The sequence below is a fragment of the Callorhinus ursinus genome, unplaced genomic scaffold (genome assembly GCF_003265705.2).
Source record: "Callorhinus ursinus isolate GAN/ISIS: 27379988/994484 unplaced genomic scaffold, GSC_fseal_2.0 scaffold74, whole genome shotgun sequence".
In the NCBI taxonomy this organism is placed as follows: domain Eukaryota; kingdom Metazoa; phylum Chordata; class Mammalia; order Carnivora; family Otariidae; genus Callorhinus; species Callorhinus ursinus.
Genome location: NW_027397136.1, coordinates 679,426 through 699,897, shown reverse-complemented (window position 1 = coordinate 699,897; position 20,472 = coordinate 679,426). Strand labels below are relative to the sequence as shown.

Here is a 20,472-nt window from a genome sequence, read left to right as displayed (position 1 = left end):
AAGAGATTAAGAAACAGCAGTTTTTCTGTCCTGCAGCGAGAGATTGCTTTGGGCCTGAGAACTAGCCCCAATCTGGGTGAGCTCATATGCTAGCCTTCTCCAGGAGCGTCCTTGTTTTCTACCTAATGTCTTCTGTGCTTTCTCTTTTTCCCCTCTCTTCTTGCCTTTACTCAACGCCCTCCAGAGGCCAACAGTACCAGGAACATTTGTCCCTCTTCGAGGATCAGATCCTGCCAATTTGTATGTCTCCTCTAGGGTCCCAGAACCACACCCTGGAGAACCTGTACAGCAGCATCAGCCTTTTACCATGCAGGTAAGCAGCCTACTTAGAATATGCAAATGCAAAAGGTTCCACAGATAAACGTCAGAAATAGAGTCTCTTACCAGGTTAAATTCAATTCATAATCTTCCATTCTGTAGAGTCTCTTACTATAGATTAAGCCCTTTACACGTTATGCCTTATTCTGTGGGTCTACTGAACTCTGCTTTCTTCTGTTTTCTTGTTGCCAGCCTCCAGTTGGAATTAACAACCACCGAGGACCCAGGCTAGGCACTCCGGAAGAGAAGCAAGTGTGTGGGGGGCTGACACACCTTAGTAACATGGGATCACATCCTGGATCCTTACAGCTTAGGCATATGGGTGGCCCTAGTCAGGATGGAAATATTTATCCCCCAACTCAATTCCAGTCAGGATTTATTCCTCCCAGGCATGGTGGGGCTCCAGCCCGACCCCCAGACTTTCCTGAAAGCTCAGAAATTCCTCCCAGCCACATGTACCGATCATACAAGTACATGAATCGAGTACACACTGCTGTCTGGAATGGGAACCATGGTGCTACAAACCCAGGACCCTTGGGCACAGATGAGAAGCCCCCCATGGGGCCAGGACCCTCTCACCAGCCTCGCACTCTTGGTCATATGATGGATTCCCGAGTGATGAGACCTCCTCTCCCCCCAAACCAGTGGACTGAACAATCAAGCTTTCTACCTCATGGAGTTGCTTCTTCAGGGTATATGCGAGCACCCTGTAAATCTGGTGGACATCGGTTACAGCCACCTCCGGCCCCAACGCCAAGTTCTCTTTTTGGAGCACCCTCCCAGGCTCTGCGGGGGGTGCAAGGAGGGGACTCCATGATGGACAGCCCAGAGATGATTGCCATGCAGCAGCTTTCTTCCCGAGTTTGCCCACCAGGTGTGCCTTACCACCCCCGACAGCCTACATCCCCCCATTTACCTGGCCCTTTTCCACAGGTAGCTCACTCGGCATCAGTAAGTGTGTCAGCCCCCAAGCCTACCTTGGGGAACCCTGGGAGGACACAGGATAACAGTGAAACACAAGAGCCTGAGAATGACCGAGGTAATTGACACCATCATTTTTGTCTGATGTCTGACATTTAAACCATTAATTCATAAGGAATCTTTTTTACAAATATTGTCAGACTTCTTTCCAGCTTCTTGAACTACTCAGGGTTGGGCCAGTCATAGTATTAGTACAAAGATCTGAAAGGATTTCTAGTAGTAATGATCCTTACACCGATGTAGTCCTTACTGTACCATGCAGTCTTTTTGAGACTTGTAGATACAGTAAATCAGTTCTCAGAATAAGCTTTGAGATAGCTACTGTTTTATTATACTTGTTTGTACAGATGGAAAATCCGAGGCACAAAGCTATTGGTTGCCTTTGTCTTGCAAATAAGTGGTGGAGCTGAGATTTGTACCCAGACCCACTCAGTCCAGCATCCGTGCTCTCAACCACTACATCATCAAACTGCCTTTTAAAATGACTGTCTTAAACATTATCATTATGGAATAAATTTTCAGTACTTTAAATTCTAATTATTTCCATCCTTCTATCTCTGGGACACATATTTATAGCCACTAAGAAGCAAACATTGAAGGGATTTCTTAGAAATATCATTTAAGAGATTAACCTGAGGGCACCTGGGTGGCTTAGTTGGTTAAGTGTCTGCCTTTGGCATAGGTCACAATCCCAGGGTCCTGGGATTGAGCCCCATGTCGGGCTCCCTGCTCATCAGGGAGTCTGCTTCTCCCTCTGCCCCTCCCCCCAGCTCATGCTCTCTCTTTCACTCTCTTACTTGCTCTCAGATAAGTAAATAAATCTTTAAAAAGAGAGAGATTAACCTGAAAATTGAGAAGATGAAAAGAATACTTTGTGTAATTAGTGTTTATTTCTAGGATAGCTACCCACCATGTATTGTGTTATTTTCTTCAATACATGACTGAAGAGGGGCGCGTGGGTGGCTCAGTCAGTTAAGCATCTGACTCTTGATTTAGGGTCTGGTCATGATCTCAGGGTTATGGGATCAAGCCTTATGTCAGGCTCTGCGCTCAGCGTGAACTCTGCTTTAGAATCTCTCTCTCCCTCTGCCCCTCCCCCCATTTGCACTCATATTCTCTCAATAAATAAATAATTTAAAAAAATAGATGACTGAAGAATAGAAACCTGATCTTTTATCAAATACGAATATTCCACATAAAATTGATGATAGGTCTAGAACTCAGAATTACTTTTTGTTTTTATGTATTTATATATTTAGATCTCTACTGACACTTTTTTTTTAACTATAATTCCACTGTAGTTAACATACAGTGTTACTGTGATTCAACACTTCAATACATTACTGAGTGCTCTTCATGTAAGTGTGCTCTTAATCCCCATCACCTGTTTCACCCATCTCCTCACCACCTCTCCTCTGATAACCGTCAGTTTGTTCTCTGTAGCTGAGTTTGTTTTTTTGGTTTGTCTTTTTCTTTGTTCATTTGTTCTGTTTTTTAAATTCCACATATGAGTGAAATCATATGGTATTTGTCTTTCTCTGATTTATTTCACTTAGCACTATACCCTCCATCCATGTTAATGCAAATAGCAATATTTCATTATTTTTATGGCTGAGTAATATTACATATATTACATATGTGTGTGTACACATATATACATACATATATTACATATACATATATATACATACCACCTCTTTATCCAATTTATCTTTCAGTAGACACATGCTTCCATATCTTGGCTATTGTAGGTGGTGCTAAACATATGGGTGCATATATACCTTTTGAAATTAGTGTTTTGTATTCTTTGGATAAATACCCAGTAGTGGAATTAATGGATCATATGGTAATTCTGTTTTTTTGAGTTACCTCCATACTGTTTTCTAGAGTGGCTGCACCAGTTTGCATTCCCACCAACAGTGTCTGAGGGTTCATTTTTCGCTACATCCTCACCAACATTTGTTGTTTCTTGTGTTTTTTTATTTTAGCCATTCTGATGGGTGTGAAGTGACATTGTGGTTTTGATTTGCATTTTCTTGATGATAAGTGATGTTGAGCATCTTTTCATGTTGGCTATCTGAATGTCTTGTTTGAAGAAGTAGATGTTAATGTCTTCTGTCCATTTTTATTTGGATTATTTGGTTTTTGGGTGTTGAGTTCTACCAGTTCTTTTTTTTTTTTTTAAGATTTTATTTATTTATTTGACAGAGGTACACATAGTGAGAGAGGAAACACAAGCAGGAGGAGTGGGAGAGGGAGAAGCAGGCTTCCCACTGAGGAGGGAACCCACTGCGGGTCTCGATCCCAGGACCCTGGGATCATGACCTGAGCCACCCAGGCACCCAATCAGTTCTTTATATATTTTGGATGCTAACCCTTTATCAGATATGTCATTTGCAAATGTCTCCCCCCATTGTCTTTTAGTTTCATTGATTGTTTCCTTTGCTCTGCATAATATTTTTATTTTCATGTAGTCCCAATATTTAATTTTTGCTTTTGTTTCCATTGCCTCCGGAGACCTATCCTCTTTTGCAAGTGGTTGTTCGATTTTCTGTGTACCATTTGTTGAAGAGACTGTCTTTTTCACATTGCATATTCTTGCCTCCTTTGTCAAGGATTAATTGACCATATAATTGTGGGTTCATTTCTGGGCTGTTTTGTTCACTTGATCTATGTGTCTTTTTTTGTGCTGGTATGATTCTCTTGATTACAATAACTTTGTAGTATAGCTTGATATCTGGGATTGGGACACCTCCACCTTTGTTTTTCTTCTTCAAGACTGCTTTGCCTACTTGGGATCTTTTGTGGTTCCATACAAATTTTAGGATTATTTGTTCTAGTTCTGTGAAAAATGATGTTGGTATTATGATAGGGATTGCGTTAAATTTATAGATTACTTTAGGTGGCATGGACATTTTAACAATATCTTTTTTTCTTAAGATTTTATTTATTTGAGAGAGAGAGCATGAGCAGAGGGAGGGACAGAGGGAGAAGCAGACTCCCCATTGAGCAGGGAACCAGATGCAGGCAGGGTTCAATCCCAGGACTCTGGGATCAGGACCTGAGCCAAAGGCAGATGCTTAACCAACTGAGCCACCCAGATGCCTCAGTATCTGTTCTTCTACTCCATGAACATGGAATGTCTTTCCTTTGTCTTGTCTTTAATTTCTTTCATCAGTGTTTTATAGTTTTCAGAATATAGGCCTCTCACCTCTTTGGTTAAGTTTATTCTTAGGTATTTTATTGTTTTTGGTGAAATTGTAAATGGGTCTCTGGCAGGCTCAGTCAGTGAGCATGCGACTCTTGATCTCGAGGTTGTGAGTTTCAAGCCCCACCTTGGGTGTGGAGATTAATTACTTAAAAGTAAAATCTTTTTTTAAAAAAAAAAATTATAGGGGGTCCTGGGTGTCTCAGTCGGTTAAGCGTCTGTGTTCAGCTCAGGTCATGATCCCAGGATCCTGGGATTGAGCCCCCCCATCTGGCTCCCTGCTCCGCAAGGGGCCTGCTTCTCCCTCTCCCTGCCATTCCTCCTGCTTTGCACTCTGTCTCTCTCTCTCTCTTTGTCAAATAAATAAATAAAATCTTTTAAAATAAATAAAAAATAAAGATAAAAAATTTAAATTGTAAATGGGATTCTTTTCTTTTTCTGCTATTATTAGTATATAGAAATTCAACAGATTTCTGTATATTGATTTTTATACCCTGTGACCCTACCGAAGTCATTTATAGTACTAGTAGTTTTTTCGTGGTCTTTAGGATTTTCTATATGTAGTATCGTGTCATCTGCAAGTAGTGAAAGTGTTACTTTTTCCATACCAATTGGGATGCCTTTTATTTCTTTTAGTTGTCTGATTGCTGTGGCGAGGACTTCTAGTACTGTGTTGAGAGTGAACATTCTTGTTTCATTCCTGATCTTAGAAATCTCTCAATTTTTCATCGTTGAGTATGATGTTAGCTGTGGGTTTTTAATATATGGCCTTTATTATATTGAGGTATGTTCCTTCTAAACCTGCTTTGTTGAAGGTTTTTGTCATGAATCCATATTATACTTTGTCAAATGTTTTTTCTGCATCTATTGAAATGTTCATAATAGTTTTTAATCCTTTGTCTTGTTGCATCATGTTGATTTATTTGCCCTTGCATCCTAGGAATAAATCCCACTTGATTGTGTTGAATTATTTTTTTAATGTATTGTTGTACTTGGTTTGCTAGTATTCTGTTGAGCATTTTCGTGTCTATATTCATCAGAGATAGTGACCTGTACCTCTCTTTTTTGTAGTGTCTTTCTCTGGTTTTTGTATCAGGGTAATCTGGTCTTACAGAATGAATTTGGAAGTTTTCCTTCCTCTCCTATCTTTTGGAATGGTTTGAGAAGAATAAGTATTAACTCTTCGAATGTTTGGTAGAATTACTTGCAAAGCTTTCTGGTCCTGGACTTTTGTTTGTTGGAAGGTTTTTCCCAGAATTTCATTGCTAGGAAATGGTCTGTTCTAAGTTTCCATTTCTTCCTGTTTTAGTTTTGGTAAGTTATATGTTGCTAGTAATTTATCCATTTCTTCTAGTTTGTCCAATTTGTTGGCATATAGTTTCTCATAATATTCTCTTACAATCCTTTGTATTTCCGTGTTGTTGGTTGTTATTTCTCTTTCATTTCTGATATTGTTTATTTGAGTGCTTTTTTTTTTTGAGTCTGGCTAAAGATTTGTCGATTTTACTGATTTTTTCAAAGAACCAGCTCCTAGTTTCATTGGTCTATTGTATTTACATTTTTTTAGTTTCTAATTTGTTTATTACTGCTCTAGTCTTTATTATTTTCTTCCTTTTACTGGTTTGGGGTTTTGTCTGTTCTTCTTTTTCTGGCTCCTTTAGGTGTAAGGCTAGGTTGTTTATTTGAGATTTTTCTTGCTTTTTGAGGTAGACCTGTATTGCTGTAAACGTCCCTCTTTAGAACAACTTTTGCAGCATCCAAAAGATTTTGGGCTGTAATGTTTTCATTTTCATTCATCTCCATGTATTTTTTAATTTCCTCTTTGATTTCTTGGTTAACCCATTCGTTGTTTAATATGTACTTTTTAAATTTAAGATTATTTATTTATTTGACAGAGAGCACAAGCAGGGGGAGCGGCAGGCAGAAGCAGAAGCAGGCTTCCCGCTGAGCAGGGAGCTAGATGGAGGACTCCATCCCAGGACCCTGGGATCATGACCTGAGCCAAAGGCAGATGCTCAGCCGACTGAGCCACTCAGGCATCCCAACCTCCACGTAGTTTTGTTATTTCCAGATTTCTTCTTGTGGTTGATTTCTAGTTTCATACCATTATGGTCAGAAAAGATGCATGGTATGATTTCAGTCTTTTCAAACTTGTTGAGATTTGTTTTTTGGCCTACCATGTGATCTATTCTGGAGAATGTTCCATATGCACTTGAAAGATACATGTATTTTGATGTTTTAGGATGGAATGTTCAGAATATATCTGTTAGATCTAGGTGGTCAAGTGTGTCATTCAAAAAGCCATTGACCGGATGCCTGGGTGACTCCGTCATTTAAGCATCCGACTCTTGATTTTGGCTCATGTTATGAGATTGAGCCTGCTGTCAGGCTTCCCACTGGGTGTGGAGCCATCTTAAGATTCTCTCTCTCCCTGGAACACCTGGGTGGCTCAGTCAGTTAAGCATCTGACTCAGGTCATGATTACGGGTTCCTGGGACCAAGCCCTGCATCAGGCTCTACGCTCATCAAGGGGTCTGCTTCTCCCTGTCCCTCAGCCCCTCCCCCATTCGTTTGTGTTCTCTCTCAAATGAATAAATAAAATCTTTAAAAAAAAAAACAACCCAAGATTCTCTCTCCCTCTGCCTCTCCCCTGCTCTAAAAAACAAGACAAAACAAAAGCCACTGCTTCCTTGTCGATTTTCTGTTTGGATGATCTGTCCATTGATGCAAGTGAGGTGTGAAAATTCCCTACTATGATTGTATTCCTATCAGTTACTTTATGTTTGTTATTAGCTGCTTTATGTATTTGGGTGTTGCCATGTTGGGTGCATAAATATTTACAATTGCTATATCTTCTTGCTCAGTCTTACCTTTATGATTTTGTAGTGTCCTTTGCCTCTTGTTACAGTCTTTGTTTAAAGTCTATTTTGTCTGATTTAAATATTGCTACCTCAGGTTTCTTTTGACATCCATTTGCATGACAAATGCTTCTCCATCCCTTCACTTTCAGTCTGCATGTGTTTTTCGGTCTGAAATGAGTCTCTTGTAAGCAGCATATAGAAGGGTCTTTTTTTTTTTTTTTTTTTTTAATCAATTGTGTCTCCCTATGTCTTTTGATTGGGACATTTAGTCCATTTACAGTCAGAGTAATTATTGATAGGTGTGTACATACTGCCATTTTGTTACTTGTTTTTATGGATGTTTTTGTAGTTCTCTGTTCCTTTCTTCTCTTGCTGTCTTCAGTCATGGTTTGCTGGCTTTCTGTAGTGATATACTTGGATTCCTTTCTCTGTATTTGCACATCAATTACTGGTTTTTGATCTTTGGTAACCATTTGGTAACACACAAACCGTCTTTTACATATAGCAGTCTATATTAAATTGGTGGTCACTTAAGTTTGAACCCGTTCTTTACTCCCACCATGCTTCCTCAACCCCCCCAGGTTTTAGGCATATGGTGTCATACTTCATATCCTTTTATTTTGTGAATCACTTGACTGATTTTTATAGATATACTTAATTTTACTGCTTTTGTGCTTCGTACTCTTCCTACTCCTGCTTATGGTCTTTCCTTTCCACTCAGAGTCCCCTTTAACATTTCTCATAGGCCTGGTGTGGTGTTGAATTCCTTTAACTGTTTGGGAAACTCTCCTTCTAGTCTGAATGATATCCCTGCTGGATAAAGAATTCTTGGCTGCTGGTGTTTTTTCTTTCAGTACTGTGAATATATCCTCTCACTCTCTTCTAGCCTGTAAAGTTTCTGCTGAAAAATGAGCTTATGGTCTTACAGGGTTTCTCTTTTATGTTAATATTTTCTTTTGTCTTTCTTACTTTAAAAATTCTCTTTCTCACTACTTTTTTTTTTTTTTTTTTTTAATTCCTATATGTCTTCATGTTGACCTCCTTGGGTTGATTTTGTTGGGGCATCTCTGTGCCTCCTAGATCTGGATTTCTGTTTCCTTCCCAGATTCGGGAAGTTTTCAGCTATTATTTCTTCAAATAAATCTTCCTCCCCCTTTTCTCTCTCTTCTGCGATCCATATAATGTCATTGTTATTAAACTTGATGGTGCCACTGAGTTCTCTGCTTTCATTTTTTTTTTCACTTGTTCAGTTTAATTACTTTCCATTATTCTGTCTTCCAAGTCGCTGATTCTTTCTTCTTCCTCTGGTCTACTATTAATCCCCTGTAGTATATTTTTAATTTCAGTTATTGTGTTCTTTATCTCTTATTGGTTCTTTTTTGTTTTCTGTGTTTGTTGAGGGTCTCACTGAGGTCCTCCACTCCTTTGTCAGGCCCAGTGAGTATTCTATGACCGTCACTATAAATTTTCTATTGAGCATATTATTTCCATTTCATTTAGCTGTCTTGTTGCGATTTTGTCCTGATCTTTCCTTTGGGACATATTCCTCGTCTCTTCATTTTGTCTCTGTTTCTGTGCATTAGGAAAGTCAGCTACATCTTCTGCTCTTGAAAGTAGTGGTCTTGTGAAGAAGAGGTCCTATAGTGCCCTGTGGTGTAGTGTCCCCTGTTCAGAACCTGGTGCTTCAGGGGTATTGCCTATGTGTGTCGCGTGCACCCTGCTCTTGTGACTGAGCTACTTTTGCCTTCAATTCAGTCATCTGCAATGGCTCTGTTTGCCTGTTGTGGGCAGGGTTTGGTCCCTGTGTTGTTAGTGGGCCAGTCTGAGGCCACCTTGGGCTTGAGTTGAGTCAGACCACGCATTTGCCAGAGGTGAGATAGCAGCAAACTGCTGGGCACTTTCCTGTGTTGTCCTCCCAAGAAGCTTTCATTGGAGGGGATAGCCTTCAGTCAGACCAGCTGTCTGCCCCAGCCCAGTGCGGGAACCTCAGTGGGACTGGTATATGTGGTTATCTTCCCCTCTGTCCAGGGCAGCAGTCTCTTTGGAGTGGTGCTTGTCCTTGTCCTGGCTGCTTGCACCTCGCCAGGCTTGTGGCACCACTTTGGATGGACTCCAGCCAAGGGCATATTGCAGGGGCCAGAGCAACGGGAAAATGCGGGAACAGGGCCCATGGAGTGCCAAGAAACTCTGCACCAGTCCACTGCAGGAGGGGACTGCAGCTGACCAGGCTTGGATGGAGGAGATGTTTCTGCAGGAGTACACCAGAGTACACCAGGAGTACACTGTTCACTATGTAACAAATGTTGGCTCTGCACTGGTTCCTGCAGGTGTCCATCTATCTTGGCTGGGAGGGAGGGAGGAAAATGGTGCCTGCTAGCTCTTTTGTTCTTAGAGCGGTCTTCCAAAGATCCCTGCCTCTCCAGGATATGCTCATTAGTAAATAAATCTCTTTTCCATATATGCCAGGTATTTTTAACACTGCTGCTTCTCCTGCTCCATCTCAGTGGGGCTGTTTGTTTTACTATCTCTTTAATAAGGGCAGGCACTCCACCCTCCTGGCTCTCCCAGAGCTGAGCCCACTGAATTTTAAAGTTCAGGTGGTAATAAGCCCGCCATATTCTTGGGCCCCTCTGGTTTTCAAAGCTGAATGTTACAGGGATTGGTCCCCTTCTTCCTGGGGTTCCTGGCTTGGGGATCTGCTCTGCTCCCTTCTCTGTGCTGCTGCATCCCTCCCTCCTGCGGACAATCCCGAGGATCCACTTGGCTCCTGACAATCTCTTTGTCCTTCCCACCCTCTGTGATGTGGCCTCTGTTCTACATTTAGCTATGGAGAGTCCGTTCTGCCAGTCTTTAAGTCGTTTTCTGGGTTATTTATACTGATGTGGTGTTACCTAGTTACCTAGTTGTATCCATGAGACGAGATGAGCTTAAGATCCTCCTCCTCTGCCATCTTCCCCAACTCAGACTTTTCTTTTTTTTAATTTATTCATTTGAGAGAGAGAGAATGAGTGGGGCGAGGGGCAGAGGGAGAAACAGGCTTCCCGCAGAGCAGGGAACCAAATATGGGACTCGATCCCAGGACCCTGGGATTATGACCTGCACTGAAGGCAGACGCTTCACTGACTGAGCCACCCAGGCACCCCTCAGACTCACTTTTTAAAAGTGTTTCTTTCGAGGGAAGGCCTGCTTTGTGAGCACCAGCTCTAGCAGAATTGTCTAATACTGATCTCAAATGGGGTCTGGAATTCAAACTTTAGGAGAGTCCCTCTGATGAAACTATGGATAAGCCTCTTTGTTAGTTTCCATGTTTTATGTTGACAAGATAATGAGAAGTGTAGATTTAAATTTTGTTGTGTAGCTTGTACCTTTGATTTTTCAACCAACACTAGTTCATTAGTTGACTGAGATTTTAGTAGGTCTTTAAAAGTTGTTATGTATGAGTCCTTAATCTTGTCTTTAAGATCTGTTACCAGAATTGTGTTTCGATCACACCTGAGCAACAACTCTGTTGTATATATAATAAGACGACCATATTTCTGGTCTGACATAACAGCAAGGTCAAGAATCCTGAGTTTGTAATTAACCATTTGAGTCTAGTAAATTAATTTGGGTATAGTAAATTTCTGTAATATGTTAAATATGCCTTTTGAGTTTTATCCTGTAGGCATCTTGTTTTCAAGAAATCTTGATTGAGTCCCTGTTGTGTACAAGTACTAAGAGTGGTGGGGAAGAAAACAGAGTCCGTGCTGCTGTGGAACTTATGTTCTAAGGGGGCAGACATCAGGGATGCAGCCCTCTTGATACAGATTCATTGTGTCCTGTTCCTTCTTATTGTATCTCCATATATGACATGCATCTGCCTGAATTATCGCACACTCACTACTCTGTGACAGCACAGCAAGAGAGAGGCAGGGACATCCCCATTCTTTGGCAGACTTTATGAGTAGCTCTAGAAGTGCTAGGTCTTACCTCTTGGTCTATAAGGAGGGGTTTACAAGGGCCTCAGCATCATGAATCCCTTCAGGGAGTCTCAAAATTTTTAGCTGAAGCTTGAATGGCCGCATATCCACCTCAATCCCACCTGTCCCTATCTGACTGCTTTCATGTTCTTTTCACTACCATTCCCCACTGGTATTGTCATTTCAGCTACTAAATTACTATATTGTTCTACATTTTTCTTACAGCAGATCCCTTGCCTGGGCTTGAGGAGAAACCACCAAACATTGGTGCTTCAGAGGGGGTGTACCTCAAACAGCTACCTCACCCTACACCTCCGTTGCAGACCGACTGTACCAGGCAGAGCTCACCACAAGAAAGGGAAACAGAGGGCCCAGAGCTCAAAAGCGACTCCTCAGAATCTGGAGACAACTGTAAAGCAACAAAGAGCAAGAACACCTGGCCCCCGGAGAGCAACTATACCAGCCCAGCCACCCAAGGATGTATGCGAGACCTCTCCACTCTGGCAGATAGAGGGGCTCTACCTGAAAATGGAGTAATTATTGAAGCATCCCCTTGTGGATCAGAGGGGAAGGGCCTTGGTGGTAGTGGTTCAGAAAAGCCACTCTGCCCCAGAGGCAAAACGCTACAGGAAACCATGCCGTGTACAAGACAGAACCCAGCTACACCTCCCAACGCGGACCCCAATCTGATGGGAGGCACTGTAAGCCAGTTTTCCCCCTTGTACATGCCTGGGCTGGAATACCCAAATTCAGCTACACATTACCACATCAGTCCAGGCCTGCAAGGTTTGGGCCCTGTGATGGGAAGTAAACCCTCAGTATCCCATCCTCAGCATTTCCCCCCTAGGGGCTTTCAGTCTAACAACCCTCATTCTGGAGTCTTTCCCCGGTATCGCCCCCACCAAGGAATGAGGTATTCCTACCAGTCACCACCTCAGCCTTCCTATCATCACTATCAGCGAACTCCTTATTATCCGTGTCCACAGGGCTTTTCTGACTGGCAGAGACATCTTCATCCCCCGGGAAGCCCAAGTGGGCTCCCACCTAATCCACCCCCCCCACCAAGGCCCCTCTTCCCAGATAAGAGCACCTTGGCTAATCTGCAAGGCTGTGAGACACTGAATGCTGCCTTAAGTTCCCCAACCCAAATGGATGCGGTAGCTGCTAAAGTCGTCTCAGCTGATGGACAGAATCCTGGTCCAGAGGAAGAAAAGCTGGATGAATCTATGGAGAGGCCAGAGAGTCCCAAAGAATTTTTAGACCTGGACAACCATAATGCAGCTACCAAGCGGCAGAGCTCATTGTCAGCCAGCGAGTATCTTTATGGAACTCCTCCTCCACCTCTGAGTTCAGGGATGGGATTTGGTTCATCTACTTTCCAGCCCCATGGTGTGATGCTACAGACAGGGCCTCCTTACACACCTCAGCGGCCAGCCAGTCATTTCCAGCCCAGGGCCTACTCTTCCCCCGTGGCTGCTCACCCACCTCACCATCCAGTGGCTGCCCAGCCCAACGGCCTCTCTCAGGAGGGCACCATCTATCGCTGCCAAGAAGAGGGCCTGGGTCACTTTCAGGCTGTAATGATGGAACAAATTGGTACTGGAAGTGGAATAAGGGGACCTTTCCAGGAAATGTACAGACCATTAGGGTAAGATTACATTAGATGGTTTCCTTGGTTTTTGTTTCTTTTTTCTGAGAAAAGAATAGATGTTAGTTTTAGAAAGAAAAATGGCCTTAGAAATGAAGGTGATAACCTTTAGTGGTCTAGGTCCAAGGAAGGCATGGGAATCATTGATAATTGGAGACTTAATGGACATGTTTCAGCCTTAGTGTCCAATTTTATCTTCGGCATTTTCTTCCCTCGTGAAAGTGAATTAGCGTTTAAATGACTGTTTAGTTAGATTTTGAGACTGGAAACTTGAGAGGCATAGGCAGAGGTCTCAGCATTGCTGCTAAGTTCAGATACACTGATCAAGGTAAAATAGGTCTCTCTCAAACCCTGAGGTTGTGGGAGATCATATGTAATGTTCAGGTTTTATCCCTCACCTCTCATTTCTTCCCTTAACACTGAATAAAGAAACAGGTTCATCTAGAATTAAAACAAGTCAAATATAGTCCCCATGAGAATTCTTGCAAATAGTGGAGTTTTTAGGACTCAGTGAGGTAATTTGTGATCCAGGAGATTTTCAAATTAATAATACATAAAAGATGGTTAAATAAAGTTGCTTACATTAAAGTTATGAAGCCTTATCATAAAACCAGTACTATCCAGCTTAAAAACTAACGTGCCCCTCTTCGGTGCCAGCCTAAAACCTTACCTCCAAAACCTTTTCCCCATTTAACATTTTGACATATTTTTTTAGACCTCACTAAATATGTTTTGTTTCTTTGTCTTTTCTTTTGAACCATTGGTAAGTAAGTTGCAGACTTCATAACTGCATGCATCTGCTAGGAATAATGACATTCTCCTGGAGCACAATTCCACCCAGGGAAAATAACACTAATAGTATTTAATATAGAGTCCTTATTTAATTTCTCCAGTTGTCCCCAAAATGTCTTTTATAGCTATGTTTCTTTATCTTATTTTTTTTTTCCATCCAGGATCCATGTAAGGGTAACGTATTCACATTTGGTTGCTCTGTTTAGTCTCTTAATTTACATGTGTTCTATCATCGTTTTGTTCTGTTTCCCAAAGATTCGAGGCTAGTTCTCATGTATGATGTCCCAGATTTTGATTCTTCTCATTGTTCCTTCATGTTTGGAGTCCAGTTAAACACGTCAAGAGCACTACCTAAACGGCGTCATGTACTTAATGCATCACATCTGGAGCACAAAATGTCGCTTTGTCCCAATATTGATTCCAAGTTTGATTACCTAGATAATTAAGGCAATATCTGCATGAGATTTTCATGATTAAAATATCTCTTTCCTTTCTAATTAATATGTCTTCATTAATTCTTAACTTTTCTTTCTTGTGGCTATAGGATGCAAATGCATCCAGTCCAGTCACAGTCCTCGTTCCCAAAGACCCCAGCACCAGCAGCATCCCGGGAAGAGCTGCCACCACATAAGCCCCCAACACTTCCTCTTGATCAGGTAAACATTACCAAAACTAGAACTTTTGTCATTCTTCTAGGTGGCAGGAAATAGTTCCTTGTGAGTTTATCGTGATTCTGAGAAAATCTTTTAAGGTGTCCTTTTAAAAGAGGAACTTGAACCGGAAAGTGGCGTCCTGTCCGGCAACCAAGTAAAAAGGGCCACTCGGGCCCTGTGCTACCAGTGGATTCAGCAGTGGGAAAAATCAAGAGAAGACCGAAGTAGCTTCTGTATTGTTTCCATGTGTTTCTCTTCTTGTGGTAACCAGCTGTTTGGGGATTGTTCAAGACTCGTGTTTCCAAACTGGCCACTGTCATTTATTTTGAAATGATAGCTTTGTATTTTTTTATCCTCTTCCACCTATTTCATCTGAGAGAGACAAGGCAGTCAGGTTTTTAAAAATAGCTCCCTTCGAGTGCTGCTTTTGTGCCAATTACTGTGTTCTGACTCCCTCCACACACTGTCTCATTTCCTCTCTTCCTTGACCACTGTGAAGTAATTGTCATCAGCTACATCAGCATGGCTCCCTAATGTGCAGGGAGTCCTACCGCACCTGAGTGATGAGGTTGGGGTTTGCATCCAGAGGTCCGGAGCTTGAGAGCCCACCCTCTGGAAGTAAACTGTGACAGCTGAAACAAAACCAAGCCATCTTCCCAGATGGAGAGGAACATGTACAGCTCTTTGGCTTATTGAATTACTTTAAACAACACAGTTGTTAATTTTGTTTAAAATTGTCTTTATTTGCTTCTCTCAGAGCTAGTCCAAGGAGGAAATAAACCCCAAGGAAACGGAAAGCTGCACATGAAGACTGGAACATGGAAAATTTAGGGAAGCGATCCCTGCCCACCTCTGTTCCTGTTACCCTGCCACACCCCTTCACAGTGCATCCCGTCGTGCCGTCCAAGAGCTGGAGCCATTCCCGGAGCCCTAGAAGCATACTCCTTAGGCTAACACCAGCTTGCAAAGGTCCTTGGTTGGGGATCTCTTGTATGGCTGATGGTCAAGAACAAATGAACTGAAATTAGTGATGGCTTTTCTAAGTCCTAAGACTCTTGTTCAGGGAAAATCGTCTTAAACTTGGGGGAGAGGGTCACACTTAAGAATGGAGTGGTGCTTGTAAACTTTCATGAGCAGCTAAACTCAGGTATATATTTGGGGAAGGGACTACTTGTAGTATTAATGTGTTTTGGAGCTGGGTCCAGTTTACAGAATTTTCATGTTGCCTTTTAAAAATAATTTTTGTTGTTGGTGGTGAATGTATTGTACATAAGTGGGAAGGGTGGGTGGGGATGCGGAAGAAATGGAAGTCCTAACGATGGTGGGCAGGCAGCACTGCAGTGATCCTTATCTGTTTACAGTCATGTCACACTGAACACTTTTGGGAGCTGGAGAAGAGGGTAGGTAAAGTTTACTCTAGTAAATTATCACTGTTTCCTCAGTGGTTAGACATCCTTTGTTCATTAAGGGCCTTCTTTCCAATCAGCCCGAGAGGGTACCTTTGCTGCCCCAATTGTTGAGTTTCTCAGTTTGGAGGCAGAGCACTCGCACGCGGCCTGCCAGAAGCATCAGCCTAGAAGACAGGCTTCCCTCTCATCCAGTGGCCCAAAGCCTGGATTTCAGAGAGCAGTGCCCTTCGTGATTTGCCACCAGCCCTACCGGATAGTTGTAAACCAGTATCAGGAATTGGGATCACTAGAGTGTTTTGCTTATTAGAATTTAAAATGAATCGTCCTCTTCACAGACCTGCCGGGACTGTGATCTGATAGACATCACACAAAGCTTTCTGGCACGAATCACATTTTGTGGAAGTGACTACTCAGGTTTGTATATGTTAGTATCAATAAAGAAATTGCACAGTTTTGAATAGGAAAAATGTATTCTATAGATTTACAGTTTGAATTTAGGAATATCTCAGTATATATAGTTTTATTCATTTTAAGTGAATCATAGTAAAATAAGTCATGGTGATTTAAAATAGCTTTCAGGAACGAGTTCTTGGAAATCATTTGTCATATCTGTGATAGGAAACAATTTTACAGTATTACTTTGTTACAGTTTTAGAAGTGAATTACACTGGATTGTCCTTTGTTTAGCATTCTGTATTTGATTTTAGCTGAGATGCCACCAAAGTTAGGACTCCTCTATGGTTTAAACTTTTGAACATCCCACAAAGAGGAAAAAAAAAACTAAGGAAAAATGTCCTGAAATAAACAGATTTTTGTAAAGAATAGCATATTTTTAAGCATGCCTTTGGGATAGTAGAAAAGCCTCCATATAATATTAATCTGCTCTAGTTTCTTACAAATTCAGCCTTGTGAGGGGCCATTAGAATCTTTCCCTCCAATTCCAGCATCCTTGATGAAACGTGGAACTATCATGTTTAAAGTTCGCTATGCTGTGCTATTTAGGAAAAGAAACAAATTGGAAATATCCATGTTATACAGATGGAACCCAAGACACCAGCTCCAGTGTAAAGAAAATTCATACAAATAAGGGAATGCTTATTGACCTGGCGTTGTGGCTTACGGCTCAGGCAGGATTGAGAGTTGTGTAGGAACACAGGAGCCTTTAAGATTCATTGCACAAAAATACGAATTCTTTTTCTCTAATAGACTCCAGTTTCAAATTTGGTGTGCTTTTAAGTGAATGAGTTTTGAGGCTGTGTTCTCATTTGGTCCTGATTCTGGTTAGAAAGCTGTCACTGGCATGATCTGGTTTGGAAGAGTGAAGATGTCCGCGCTGTCCCTGTAGGAAAAACAGATCTGATGATTCAGCTCTTGAGCTGGTGTAAGTTAATGCCGATGCATTACTCCTTCTGTTTTTGTGTCTGTGTAGAAGCAGGGAGGAGAGAAAGACCACCTGGCCTTGACAGCTGGCTCAAGTCTAGTTAGAGCTGGTCTAGACCCAGAGTGCTCTGCCACTGACAGCCTTTCTCTTCTCATGTGAAAGTCGGTGGGAGTGACAGGCCTTTGGCTGCTGCCTGACTCGGAGCACAGTGGCCACAGGGTCCGTTCCCCTGGCGCTGAGGTTGGAGGTATTGCTTTGTGCTGAATGGCCCTGGGGCGTGGGTAGGAGTGGACCATAAGCAGTGGTTGGGCTGACCTGTGTCCTTTCTCCTTCCACCCTGCATGAGTAACCCTTTCTCCTCACTCTCCCAACCCCGTACCCCCTGTTACCTGTTGCTAGAGAAAAGCTGTGAACAATATAGGAAGAAATCAATAAATGTAGAGAGGTGAGAAAATGTTAAGGAAGAACTGTATCAAGGACTGAACTACTGTATCATCTCCTAACACTGGGAACAAGGGCAACAGCAGACTCGGCAGCCTTGTTGCGTCCCATGTGGGAACTGAGTCGTGCATTACAGCCCTTGTCTGCTATCTCCTGAGCTTTTACTGGTCTTTGAAGCCCAGATCTGCTACAGGCAGTCAGGAGCTGCAAGAGAACACATGTGACGGTTGAGCTGCTTGACGGCTGATCGCTCTGCCCCCAGGCACGACCTTTTCTTCCCTCCTGTTTTTCTCCTCTGGCACTTCTCTTCCCACGTGTCTTAACATGCATTTGCCTTCTTGTCCATGAGGGTGGTGTGTGATATGTTAAAACTAGAAAGTAGTGTATGAGGAGGTCCTCAGAATGATCTGCTGTCGGGCTAGGAGGACTCTCCCACGGTGTCCGCAGGCCGGCTCTCGGGAGTCCCCAGGAGGGGGTAGCTGGGCTCCACGGGGAATGAGGAAACTCTCACACCTGTTGGATTGAACAGTCCTGGCTAGCCTTTATTAGAGTTGTTAATAAGTTAGGATCTTTTTTCCCTAAGACCCAGGAGAAAAAAACAACCCAGAAAGAAAAGTAAAGCTTTTTGGAAGGTTTCTGGTTTGGGTTTGTTGTTTGTTTTTTCCCTCAGAGTCTGTTCTTTTAAAAAGTAGCTGTTGGCGGAAATTTTTTATGGTAGATGCATATGAAGAGTAAGTAAGGGCGAAATGTGCAGATTCTTGTTCATAGAACTTCTTCCATTCTACCTTCTAAAAATAAAATTAAAGCCACTCTGCCTCTCCTTAATCACATTGGTTTGGGTTCGGGCAGTGCACATGAGCTGCTTCTTCACCATTCTTTCATTCTCAGTGAGCCCAAGTGAGACTGCTCTCAAGAGGCAAAACTCTGTCATGCTCGTCTTCATTTTTGTGTTGATGGAAAACGTGAAGACCTGTAAGGTGCGTGTGCACCTTAGTTCACTCAGACCCCAGTTTTCAGTGTTGATTCACTGTGGCCTAGTGCTCAGACCTTGAAAATGCTTCTCGTGACCATTAGGTGTCATTACCGCATGGCATTTGTCTGCTGTATTATTATTTATGGTAATTCCTACAGGAGTCAAAGAGGATGCTAAGTGCTGTCCAAAACACGCAAAATCCCAGTGTTACACTCATCACAGATGTCAGAAACAAGCTCTCAATCCATACGACTTCGTTGAATTTTTCTTCCCTTTTTGAAATTCAAATTTATAAATAAAACACTGCTCTTAAGCCCCAATCTGAAATTTCACAGCAAGTCTTAACCCAGCAGTCCCAAGGCAAGGACAGTTACATAGTGTCAGAATGCTGACATGCTTTCACAGGAATGAAAGGCTTAGAGTTTTCTAGCATTATTGCTACCTGCCGCCTCCCCCTCCCCCCCGCCCTGTGACTGTCAGTCCATTCACCCCTGCCAGATTCTGCATGGACCTCCAGTGAGGAAGTCAGCTCCATGTGTGTGTGAGTCAAGGACTGTTCCACCTTGGGGGTTTCTGGAATGCAGTGTCCCAGCTAATAGTTTTCTGTTCAACATTCCAGTGAGAATACTGGGAATTTTGGTTGAGCATGCAGAGGCTTTTATTCCTGGGCTCACATCACAGTCTAGGAACTAAGAATGTGATTGAGATTTGCTGCATGAGAAGAAACCCCTTTTCCTTTTTTGGTGGGTTGGACTTTCTCTGTAATATGGAGCCTTAGGACACCGAGCCTTGCCCTGATTTTCATTTAGGAAATCAGAACCTGAATGAACATTTTTGCAGCCCATCTCTCATATGAAGCTGTGACACAAGCTTTGTCTCCAGGTTGGGTGTTTATCTGTCTCTGCTTTGTAGGCCTTTGCTAACCAGAAATTTAGAGGGGCTGTCCCCCCAGCTAGTCTTTGTCTCTGTGTACCAGGGGACTGACTGAACTTTTATGTAGAAATGCCTAATAACCAACTGATTGTCCTGCATGTGTTTTTGAAAAGGGTGGGATGGGGTTGGGAACAGGGGGTGTGGATATTGAGTAAGTTATTGAAATGCTGAACCCCGTTCAGTATCCTTCGTGTGACCCCTTTTCCCCAGCTGGGACTCGGGTACCTCCCTCTCCTGCCTTGCACACAGCTCCTGGGAGCCCAGGCCAGTCTCCACCAGCCTGCGGCACACAGCGTCAGGGATTCTTTGCTCCTGCTGCAAAAGCCGTGTGAACTTTCCTGGCCAGTACTGGAAAGGGGAATGCTATTTATTTTTATATTGTGTATATTTTGTCGTGGTCTGCTGATTCCCTGTTTCACTGAGAGCGACACTTACCTCAATAGTTAGTTCGATATTGTGTGTTGGATAATTTTTTAAAAGAACTTTTTAAAAAGCTTTTTGATCCTCAGAGGTCTGTAGATTTATTTCCATATGAACTGGTTATTTTGTATAAAGTACATTCTTAAAATAGCAAGGCTCTGATATGTGTGAGTTGTGTGTGTCCACGCGTCACTTTTATCATCGGGACAGAGGTTTGAACTAGGCCCCAGCCCATCTCACCTGGCTTCCTCAAGGTGGGTGGGTGTTGTAGGGGCAGGCAGCGGGAGCGTGCCCTGTGCAGGCGATGGTGGAGTGTGCTCTGTGGAGAATCTCAGAACAGTGCTAAAACTGACTGGCCATTCCACACAGTGTCGGATAAAATACTCCGCAGCTGGCCCACTCCCAGTACCACTGACACACCCCTAGCCCTTGGTACACACCTTTAACACACTTGTATATACTACTTTTGCTCTCCTTCCAAAATCTAGGATGGAC

The 20,472-nt window shown here is 42.6% G+C and overlaps 1 protein-coding gene across 2 annotated transcripts in view; it reads left to right on the top strand.

Annotated features, from left to right (window-relative positions):
- CECR2 (CECR2 histone acetyl-lysine reader) overlaps window positions 1-20,124 on the top strand; it is a 173,345-nt gene extending 153,221 nt beyond the window's left edge. For both annotated transcript variants that reach the window (XM_025851891.2, XM_025851890.2), the window contains 5 exons: window positions 185-313; window positions 511-1,357; window positions 11,553-12,975; window positions 14,312-14,423; window positions 15,178-20,124. In XM_025851891.2, coding sequence (XP_025707676.1) covers window positions 185-313; window positions 511-1,357; window positions 11,553-12,975; window positions 14,312-14,423; window positions 15,178-15,183 — 2,517 coding nt within the window. In that variant the 3' untranslated portion in view covers window positions 15,184-20,124. The remainder of the gene's footprint in view (window positions 1-184; window positions 314-510; window positions 1,358-11,552; window positions 12,976-14,311; window positions 14,424-15,177) is intronic.
- The last annotated feature ends 348 nt before the right edge of the window (window positions 20,125-20,472 follow it).